The sequence below is a fragment of the Periplaneta americana genome, chromosome 11, assembly GCF_040183065.1.
Source record: "Periplaneta americana isolate PAMFEO1 chromosome 11, P.americana_PAMFEO1_priV1, whole genome shotgun sequence".
NCBI lineage: Eukaryota > Metazoa > Arthropoda > Insecta > Blattodea > Blattidae > Periplaneta > Periplaneta americana.
Window position 1 is genome coordinate 77,920,987 of NC_091127.1, and position 11,713 is coordinate 77,932,699.

Below are 11,713 nucleotides of genomic sequence, written 5' to 3' on the forward strand. Positions count from 1 at the left end.
TAATTCCAGTTTATATCCCTCCAAATATATATATATATATATATATATATATATATATATATATATATAGAATAAAATTTGGTGTTTAATATCAATAGATCGAAAAAATATCACAATTTTTCCCTTGTTTTGGCCCTATAATTGATAAAATTTCTTACTTTTTTATCCATAATGAATAATTATAAGCTACATCTCTTTCATGTTTTAATTTATTTTATTTCTATTGCTAATGAGTTGCATATACCCATTTTATTGCTGCTCATGTGAATCATTATGAATAATAAATTATAAGTTAAATTTTTCATGTATATTTATGTGAAGAAGGTGCTTGATGGGCATCTAGCCTGTGTACGTTTCCATAAGTCATAATAAATAAATAAAAATATGTACAGTATGTATATAGGTCTATACACCTTATTGCAACATTTTTAGAATTGCATGAGATGTACGAACTTCCGTGGAATATATACAGCACGAGAAATACTGTAATAATAATAACAATTAAAATTAAACACGAGGGAATTATTTCGGAAACTTATTACGAAACTTAAAGACCAAGGTGTCCATAACATTAATGTAGAAGTTGTTAGAAAAAAGGTAAAAAAAAAAAAAAACTTAACAGTGTACCTCCAAGCATACAACATTCTGCGCGCCTTTTTTTTACGTGTGGAACATCGTTTCAAGCTTAGTGTCTCCGTGTGATCACAAATACGTTGTCAAGTTTAGAAGCTTCAAGCTCTTGACTCCCCGTGTGAATCAGGTATAATAGAGGCTAAGAGAAAAAGATTTTTATCGTACATACACTTCAACACTTTTTAAAATTTTGAAACGTCTCATCTACGAATTAGGTTTAGGTTTTATAAACCTACTCAAACTTCAGCTTCATCTTATTCTGGAATATCACGATCATTTTAATTTTGTCTGTATGTTTGTATTTTTGTTCTTTGAGATCCTGTTTAATTTTGTCATTATTGATTCTATCTTCTCTTGTGCAATTTGTTGGTGAACAGAGATTTTTTATTTCATATGATGATAATGATGACGATGATGATGATGATAATAATAATAATAATAATAATAATAATAATGAGAATAATTTTTATCTCGTTTCTGTATTATCCAAATTCTGAACCGTAGAGCTACGTAGGTACTCTTAACAGTTGAAAGAGAGTTAAAATTCTATAGAGTTGTTTTTTATTTAATGGTGTCTTTATTGTCCCACACATTCGGTTACATTTTATTACTGTATTATCCATAACTAATTTATTATGAATTGAGATGTTAGAATCCCAGTAGTTAAAACTGTTAACTTAATCGACTGCTCTGTTATTTAATACAAACTCTGATCTTTAGTCATTTTTCCTTGGGTTGCTATTACTTTGGTTGTTCCGTATGACGTTTAGAAATTATGATTTGTGCATATGTGATGAAGCCTAAACATGTTTATATGCATTTCATCTTCAGTTTTTGCCAAAATACTTGGTCATCGGCGTGCAGTAATATTTTAATTTAAGTACCTTGCTCAAAATAAATATCTTTTTCTGTTCCATTCTTCTAAAATGTTCACATATAAATTAAAAATATGGGTGATGAACTAGGCCTACACCTTTGGTTTGTTTCCGTAAAATTCTTATTAAGATTATTTTCTAAGTGTGTAACTAACTCTGGTGTTTGTGTACAAATATTTCCTTGACTTTAAAGAGTTTATACACATCTTTGTTGAGAGGTTATAATTTATAAATCAAACCTCAAGATCTCATCGCCTTTCTCGTCCCTTCCAGGTATTGAGTGTTACGGTCCTCCAATTCCTGTATGCTCCAAGACGGTATGAAATATCTCGAAACACAGCTGCTGAAAACTCCAAACATTTTCTTTCGAACTAATCACTGTGAAAGTTTGAAATCTACGATTTTAAATATCTTGGTTTACATACAATTTTAATAGCGAAAAGTTACAAAGGTATAGATTTTTTAAATCATATATTATAATATTTGTGTGGCATAAATAAATTACGAGTTAATTTATGTGAAAATTCATCACCAAATTACATAAAACATATATAAGGCATTCACAGTATTTATGTCCTTGTCTGAAGGGGACTGAGACCTTCTGCCGGAGAGAAAAAAAAATACACAAGGGAGGGACATCTCCGAAGTCAGAAACAAAATGAACAATACTTACTTACAAATGGCTTTTAAGGAACCCGAAGGTTCATTGCCGCCCTCACATAAGCCCGCCATCGGTCTCTATCCTGTGCAAGATTAATCCAGTCTCTATCATCGTATCCCACCTCCCTCAAATCCATTTTAATATTATACTCCTATCTACGTCTCGGCTTCCCCAAAGATCTATTTTCCTCCGGCCTCCCAACTAACACTATATGCATTTCTGGAATCGTCCATATGTGCAACATGACCTGCCCATCTCAAACGTCTGGATTTAATGTCCCTAATTATGTCAGGTAATGAATACAGTGGGTTCAGTTCTGCGTTGTGTAATTTTCTCTATTCTCCTGTAACTTCATCCCTCTTAGCCCCAAATATTTTCCTAAGAACCTTATTCTCAAAAACCCTTAATCTCTGTTCCTCTCTCAAAGTGAGAGTCCAAGTTTCACAACCATACAGAACAACCGGTAATACACTGTTTTATAAATTCTAACTTTCAGATTTTTTGACAGCAGACTGGATAATAAAAGCTTCTCAACCGAATAATAACACGCATATCCCATATTTATTCTGTGTTTAATTTCCTCCCGAGTATCATTTATATTTATCACTGTTGCTCCCAGGTATTTGAATTTTTCTACCTCTTCAAAGGATAAATAATTTATTTCCAATTGTTATATTTCCATTTCGTACAATATTCTCGTCACGATACATAATCATATACTTTGTCTTTTCGGGATTTACTTTCAACCTATCTCTTTACTTGCTGCAAATAAAATTCCCGTATTTTTCCTAATCGTTTGTGGATTTTCTCCTAACATATTCACTTCATCCGCATAGACAAGCAGCTGATGTAACCCGTTCAATTCCAAACCCTCTCTGTTATCCTGGACATTCCTAATGGCATACTATAGAGCAAAGTTAAAAAGTAAATGTGATAATGCATCTCCTTACTTTAGCCCACAGTAAAGTGGAAACGCATCTGACAGAAACTGACCTATACGGTCTCTGCTGTACGTTTCACTGAGACACATTTCAATTAATCGAACTAGTTTCTTGGGAATACCAAATTCAATAAGAATATCATATAAAACTTCTCTCTTAATCGAGTCATATGTCTTTTTGAAATCTATAAATACCTGATGCACTGTACTCTTACGTTCCCATTTTTTCTCAAACATCTGTCGAATACAAAATATCTGATCAATAGTCGATACATTACGCCTAAAATCACACTGATGTTCCCCAATAATTTCATCTGCATATGGAGTTAATCTTCTCAAAAGAATATTGGACAAAATTTTGTACGACGTCAACAAAAGTGATATTCCTCGAAAGTTACTACAGTTAGTCTTGTCCCCCTTCTTAAAGATGGGTACGATTGTGGACTCCTTCCATTGTTCTGGTACAATTTCCTTTTCTCAAATACTAAATACAAGCTTATAAATTTCGGTATATAATGCACTTTCACCCTTTTGTATTAATTCTGCTAGAATTTGATCGATACTTGGAGATTTGTACTTTTTCATATTTTCTATCGCAATTTCGACTTCTTAAAGTGTGGGTTCGGGTATAAATGGCTCAGCAGTGTGTATTCCAATATCGTCTCGATCATTTCTATTTGGTCTATGTATATTTAGTAGTTGCCCAAAATATTTTTTCCATCTGTTTAGGATTGAACGACAGTCTGCAAGCAAGTCACCGTTATCATCCTTGATCACGTTTACCCTTGCCTGATATCCATGCTTAATTTCCTTTATGCCCTTATATACAGTAAATCTCTAATGTTTTTATTTTTACTATTTGTTTCTACCTCATTCAGTTTTTCCTTCAAGTAATCTCTCTTTTCACTCCATAATCTGCTGACAACAATTTCAGAGACTCCTAGTCTATGAGCTACTTCGTGCTGCATTTATCCAGACTGCAACATGCTAATTCCTCTTCAAGCTGAATCTGGTTGAAAATGACTATGTTGTTTCATGTTAAGCTTGTATTTTTGACAGCATTAGTAAAAGTGTCCTCAGAAGTGAGCCATATTTAGAGGGGGTTGAGCCACCCAGGGCCGTAACTACAGGATAGCTGGAATGGCAAATGTCCTGGGGCCAACAAGGTGAAGAAGATGCACCCGTTATTGTTGCTATTATTATTATTATTATTATTATTATTATTATTATTATTATTATTATTATTATACCGAGCGGGCTAGCGGAGTGGTAGAGGGCTGGCCTTGCATTCGGGAGGTCCAGGGTTCGATCCCAGGAGCCGGCAATCCTAACTGAGGTTTTTCATGGTTTCCTCAGTTATTTCCAGGGAAATGCCGGGATTGTACCTCTTGAAAGTCCGGCCATGGACGGCAATCCTTCCCTTAATCCTTTCATATGTGTGTGAGTGAAAGCTGTGTAATGTCTTAAATGTTTGTGCTGTATCGGAGGTGTCCCTGGCACTGGGATGATCCCTCGTCCGGGGAGGCCCTCCATGTCCTTGTGTGGTCAAAAGAGTATGTATGTGATCCATAGATTAATTCCTCTCCCGACAGGTCGCGGACCTGTAAGGCCCGTGTGGCGTGGGTCATGTAAATGAACCTAAAAGGGAGAGGTTAAACTAAGGGAAAGAAAGAAAGAGAGATTATTATTATTATTATTATTATTATTATTTATTATTATTATTATTATCATTATCATTATTATTATTATCTTCATCATCATACTTCATCTATTTCTTTCGTTTCTTGCAATAGCTATAATTAAATATAGTCTACTGTTTTAAATACCTAGTTTTCATTTCTTGTGGTACACAATGTCTTGTTAAGTAAAAGACTGACACTAAGATTTCTAGCTTGAAATAATGATATGATACAAAATTTAAGCGACAGTGACATCCTTCATAACGCTAAAAATTCGCAGACGCGTACAGCAAAGACATTTCTTTTTCAACATTTTCGAGAGGAATTTTAAATATGCGATCAGCACTTATAAATAATATCTCGAAAGTGGCAACGATCACTGGACTAGTCTGTCTTCTGATATTAAAAAGTTACTTCCTTTAATCCAGTTTTCGGGAAATTTGTTCAGCTATGATGATATTTTTTACCATTCCACTGAACCGTCAGTGCGAAGCGTTCATTTTCCAAACTTAAAATAATAAAAAACTATCTGTGAAGCAAATTGGCCTAATATTCAAAAGTTATATTCGTCGAGCAGTCGATGATTGCGAAGCTCGACTTCGTAGAAGTAATATATAACCAAAGTATAAAGAAGGTCAACTAGCACATTTCGTGGGAACAAATTCTGAGTGCGCATGTCACGAAACCGGGTGTATTGTCTGGAACCTCCACCAGATGGTTCTCCATCTACGACAGGCTGGCATAATTTAATATTAACTGAAAAGATTTATTACTCATCTTTTAACAATTTGAAAGGCATGAGCCAAAGGAATGGCAACATAATCATGATAATAATTACTTCTGTATGTAAACATCATGAAAATATTCACTAACTGACGCTAATTTTAAAGTTATTGGTAGATACTTATGTTGGTAACGTAATATTGAATCATTAGCTACATAGATCATGGCATTAGTTTCGATGAAGTTACGTCAACAATGGATATAATAAAATTTTGTTGACTAGCTACTAACATTATATGGAAAGAAATACAATGGATATGAAGAAACAGAATAAAACGGTAAGCACTTCGCTAATAGTATGTTTTACTTCAATCATAAACACTGCAATTTTACATGTATTTTGAAAAGAAAAAGTGAATTTTCATTAGACCTACATAATAAGACACAAATATCACTACAGAACAAAGGAATAATTACAACAGTTAATAGAAAGTTTCTTCTGAAAGTTTAGCATGTCTGAACAGCTGATCACTAAAATCAGCTGTTAGCGCTGCCGATACTAGCGACATGGTTGGATTCATTGAGAACTAGACCTCCCTAAGCTTGATTTTAGTACCAACAACATCAAAGTTGCCGAAAGAGTTGTCTCTACTGTATCTTCTTTATACTATGATATAACTTTCCAGAGATCAAAGCACGAAGGCATGGATAAATATATAATAGGATGCGAAACTGCGGACAGCACGATCTAGATGCGGTATTCTGAAATAAGGTGATCAGCGCCCGACGTCGTAGGTGGTAAATCATAGAACTATGTGAGGACCAGCGTTCTCCACTCTCCGATACGAAGTAGTCAGAACGTTGGCCGATGACTAGCCAACAGCGTTATGAAGGCAAGATGGATTCCAGAAAAATGCAAAAGATTCGAGGAAGATGCTCAGCGCCTGGATGCAAGACTGTTAATACTGTGGGAGGGAAGCATTTTTTTCTATTTTCCTCAGGAACCTATGAGGTAAGCTTTAGTATTATTATTGTGTCCTGTGTAGCCTAAACCTTACACTTGAAAACAATGTACTTTTTGGTGAAGTAGGTTAGACGAGCTGTGCATTGCTTTCTGCTAATTTATTTAGGATTATAGTAGGAGTATAAATTTAGATGGTTCCGAAATTCAGTCAAACTGTAACGAAATGTGAAATATTGACGAAAAAGAGCAAGAAGGCTGAAAATGAAACCTCGTAAACCTGAATTGTAGCATTAAGCCACATGGCTGCAAACTAAAGCCACGTGGTTTTTAGTATAAATATCTCACAGTTATGGAAAATAAAATTATGCCTTCTTTGATGTAGTTAGCCATTCTGGAGAAATTCTCAATCATGTGTAGTAGTAATAATAATAATAATAATAATAATAATAATAATAATAATAATAATAATAATAATAATAATAATAATAATAAGAAGAAGAAGAAGAAGAAGCTTAGGCCTAATATTTAATTTAGTTTGTACCCAATATCTGTTGCTGCTACCAGTTTTCCTATGGTCACTCACCACCTAGTGATGCGCATTAGACATCTCTTAAAATAACACAAATGCAGCAGATAACTATTATTTTTTTCCCCAATTTTTGCATGATTTCTATTCAATATTTCTTCTACTTTATCTCATTAGTAATTGTAATCCATTGCTTTAGGTGTTGGAAGTGGCTCCGATTTTGTGGGCTAGAGGACCGGTATCGAGTTGCCGCAGATGCCACACACAGGTTGAGAATCTGCATGGACCACTTCATTGAGTCTGACTATTATAGCTCTTCACAAAAAGTGATACTTAAGCAAACTGCAGTGCCCACTGTTCATGCTAATGGATTAGTGGTGCCATCAAACCCTAAAATCCGGAGCCCACCATCTAGCCCAGTTATGCCTCGAGCGACCTTATCACCGGGGTCTACCCCAACTTTCAGGCATCACAAGACTTTGCGGACGTATGCTAGGAGGGCGAAGATTGATTCTGCAGCTGCTGAAGGTAATTAGTACACTAGCAATGTTTTTATGTCATTCATGTTTAAAATTTCCGATTTCATTACTCTTTTCTTTATTTTCAGGTACGCGTAGTCTCATAGGTTTACAAGCTGCAACTGAGTAGGCTGCAGGCTTGGCAGCTATGCCTCAAACAATTCCTGCTCCTATGAGTACTCCAGCTTCAAAGATTACTGCTTCGACGGCATATGCCGGGATGAATAAAGATGCATGCCAACAAGGTAATTATTCCACTTAGTCAAGTTTATGGATTTCAAGGAATGCCTTAGTTTCTCATCAGCTGTTCTTACATTACATGTTTCAAAATACATAATTAATTATGTTTCGTTTTTTTTTTTTGTGATTATTACAGGGAACAGTATGATTGGTGAACAGCTGAGGGGCTATCAGCAACCATCGCTCCTATTCAATGTGGTTCCCACAGCTGAAGGTAAGCGATACTGTCTTGTGAGCCTGGTAACATGCTAGTAATCATTTAAGTTAATTGCCCCCTGCCATATGTCTGCAGTTTTCATACTTCATTCTTTTACAGTAGCGAATAATAACAAATCCTCTTAACTACAGGGCAGGGTGTTTATCTTGTTATATATCGATCGTCCAGTTCAAAAGTGCGACAACTCAAAAATTGCCATTTTTTAGTTATTTATACTACTGAAAGCCCCTTTCGGAGCTCTTTCCGATTCAATATTGAGATAAGTCATATTTACAACCAAAAAGAATAAAAACGAAATAAACTGCTTTAGAAGTAATTATGACTATGGACTTTATTAATTCATTATTACTACATTTCTAAATCTATTAATAATGAACTGGAAGATCGTGATATACTCGTCCTGAATACTGACTCAATTCTAATTGTCGTGGTTATGAACCACAACTCTGTCCCTTTTTAGGGGATTTATTTGAAACTTTCAACTGAAGATATCTCAAAACTTGTTTTTTTTTGTGTTGTCGCACTTTTGAACCAGACGATCGATATTGCAACTGATATCCTGACAAGTCTCCCTGGCACACGAAGTACACTATCATTCCCTCTTACTGACTTCTCTTTAATATCCCAACACCTCTGCTGATTATCCCTTTCTGTTAGTGTCAGTTGTCCTCTATAGCCCAGCCTATTAGCAAAAAAAATATTTTATATTACATTACAACGAACAATTCAGATTAACACAATCAAATTTGTTGCAGCATTAAACTTTTGGATTGTTACTATTACTTAACATTTATATGAGTTATAATTTGTACAGTTAAGAGCAGTTTGAAATGAATGGAGCACAAAGTCTGTTCAATTCTTGCTTCAATTTATCATTTATTTCCTTAGATACTGACATGAATACATCCAAGATGGAACAGTTTCCTTCAGCTTCAGCTACACCTCCTTCCAAACTTGGTAAATATTGATCACATTTTGATGTATTGTCAATTTTGTAGTATGTTATATAGCCTATCCATAGCTTGCATGCCTTTTGTTAGGCCTACATTAACTTAACAAGGCTAAAGGTGTTGTCACGTTTCATTTTTTATTTAAAATAGTTCCCAGCAATTAGATTAATCTGAAGTTAATTTCGTAATCTTTAGGTCCTGGTGTTGCAAAACGAAAACTTTTCTCGAGTCCTCACTTCTCATCTTCACCCAGGAGCAACAAACTAAAAATGACAACTCTGAAAGCAAAGGTGAAGAGACTGGAGAAAAAATTGCAGTGTCTTTAAAGTAGTGTAAATAGCTCATATTGTGTGTAACAAAAAGGTATAATATCATATTGGTGGAAAGTTCATAGCTTTTTTTATTATTTTTTTATATTTTTATTTATTATTTTTTTTTTGCCCCAGAAAAAAATGTTTTTAGCAAATGTTAAATATATTGTGTAATTATAGGGAGCAAAGTTACAGTATGTGGTACATGTGTGTATGTAAGAGAGATATTTGACTTTGGAAGTTGGGGGTTAACATACCTTCAGTTCACCTAGTAAACTTTTTTGCCCAACATAATGCAAGTAAGTGATGCAGCTCATATATTTCACTCTGACCCTCAGTACATACAACATTTTGGTATACGTTACCGTTATGTGTATGCCAAACAACAATGTCTAAGAACCTTAGATGTGATCCTAGAAAAGTGTTCTAAAATGTGTTGCAAAATAGTAGATAGTAATATGACAGTTTCAATTATCAAACATTTTTTTGTAGTATCTGAAATCCGATTAATGTAATATGTATCTAGTCAGCGATGTATGCAACGGAGGGGAGAAAGGAATTGGCCACTCTTACTCATTACCTCCTGCTCTGATTGTCCCATGAGTGTTACTTGTAGGATCCAAACCTGTTTTTGGACAGTTGACTAACCAATAGTTGATGGGTCCAGGCAGACAAGGGGACAAACCATAAATTTCGATACGTAGGATATCTCATTGGAATGTGAAGAAATATGTTCTGACTAAACTATATGACAACACATTATTCAAATGGTATCATTTACATCTGTAAATGAGCACAGATGGCAGAGCATTCCAAAATATAAATATATAGATGTGGCTTTTTCTCTTATCCGACTGGGCCCCACAATTTCAATTATTCAATTTGTTGTATAGACTTTACCAATGTACTGCACACTAAATATGTAAGTGTATCTGTGTGTATAGGATTACCAAATGTTCTGGATTTCGCTTGACATGTCCTGCATCCTGCCAGGGTTCGTAAAAATCAGAAATTGTCCTGCTTTTCTTTCTTGCCAATTCCCAATGGACAAAAGAGAGTAACTATTGAGTTGGGGTCCATTAGAGCAATTATGTTTGTAAAATCCTTGCTCAAACAAGTCGAGTCACCAGAGAAGTATTAACAATCCGAAAATTAAATAAGGTAAAAGCTAATTTAGAATCCGTATACTTCAATTCTATTCATGATAATAGTTTTGTATCAGTTTTATTGTACAAAGACAAACAAATTACCTAATTATATAACAGAATGTAAAAAGACGTCACGTCAAGTATCAAGTTAGTCTATTATGCCCTGCTTTTATATGGAAAATTATTTTTCATTTAAAATGACCTGCTTTTAAATTGTTACATTCTGGTAACCCTAGTGCACATGTAGTGTATGTTAAACAGTGATATGATGGACCTTGTCAAAATTGTGTTGTTGAATGTATTGTAAAATAGTATACAGTAATATAGTAATTTCAATTATGTAACTAGTTTTTGCAGACTTAAAGTGCACTAGACACTATTACCTAAAGAATAAAATCCCAATTATCTAACCTTGTTTTCTTTTATTTTCTGTCCCTGTTTGGCTGTATTTTAATTAGTTACATTATAAGGTAGTGTAAAATAGACCGTCTCTTCCAACTATTGGCTCCAATAACAATTTTCAGTGAAAGATGATGTGAGGAATAAAAATTTTAAAGTTTTACTTTAAATTGAGGGTTTGGGGCGGGGAGGGGAGGAGGAATATTTACTGCATATAGTTCAACTTTTCGCCGCCAGGCGCGCTGCTAGATACGCGGAGTAATTAGTTATTATTTTCGCTACTTGGGTGCGCTGCTGGATGCACGGAGTAGTTACTCTTTTCGCTACTTGGTGCGCTGCTAGATGTAATAACGCCTCTAACCGCATATAGATGGCAGCACGATCAATTCTACAACAGCGCCTCTAGTATGTGTTACGGGAAACTCAGTGAGTTTCGCATCCTATTATATATTTATCCATGCACGAAGGAACGAATTTTAACCCCTAACTTGGCACAGTAGTTTATTAAACCTTGTCGGACCGTAAAGAAAACAACTATCGCAATGTCCATATTTTTATATGTGGAGTACTTTCATTTGGCATACTACGTTTTCATTCATAAAAATTTGGTATAGGCTACAATAAATTTGGTATACCTTAATACCTTATATCTTGTACAATATTATAATAGTGTGAAATTTTAATTTTCCTACCAATTCTTTTTCTGTTGTTCTATTAAAATAAAATTATATCATATAGCCTATTAACCTCCTGTATCCTATAGGATACATTGTCAATTTAAGGGTTAAGGTACCAGTATGAAAAATGTTATGCGTACATTTATAAAACTGAACTAGAAATAAATTTTGAAGAGTTTATTTTGTATTTAAATTTGTATCTTTAGTTACATATTCCTAACATATAATGATACCATTTCTTTGTACGACTCA

The 11,713-nt window shown here is 34.4% G+C and overlaps 1 protein-coding gene across 2 annotated transcripts; it reads left to right on the forward strand.

Moving 5' to 3' along the window:
- Positions 1-6,334: 6,334 nt before the first annotated feature.
- LOC138709110 (uncharacterized) lies at positions 6,335-11,233 on the forward strand. Of its 2 annotated transcripts, none has more exons than XM_069839642.1 (6): positions 6,335-6,523; positions 7,201-7,529; positions 7,609-7,764; positions 7,896-7,973; positions 8,865-8,933; positions 9,122-11,233. In XM_069839642.1, exons 3-6 carry the CDS (start codon positions 7,668-7,670, stop codon positions 9,250-9,252), a joined length of 375 nt encoding a protein of 124 aa, XP_069695743.1. In that variant the 5' UTR covers positions 6,335-6,523; positions 7,201-7,529; positions 7,609-7,667; the 3' UTR covers positions 9,253-11,233. The 2 variants fall into 2 exon arrangements, 1 of the variants encoding a protein (XP_069695743.1); XR_011334830.1 differs by having other exon boundaries at positions 6,339-6,523.
- The last annotated feature ends 480 nt before the right edge of the window (positions 11,234-11,713 follow it).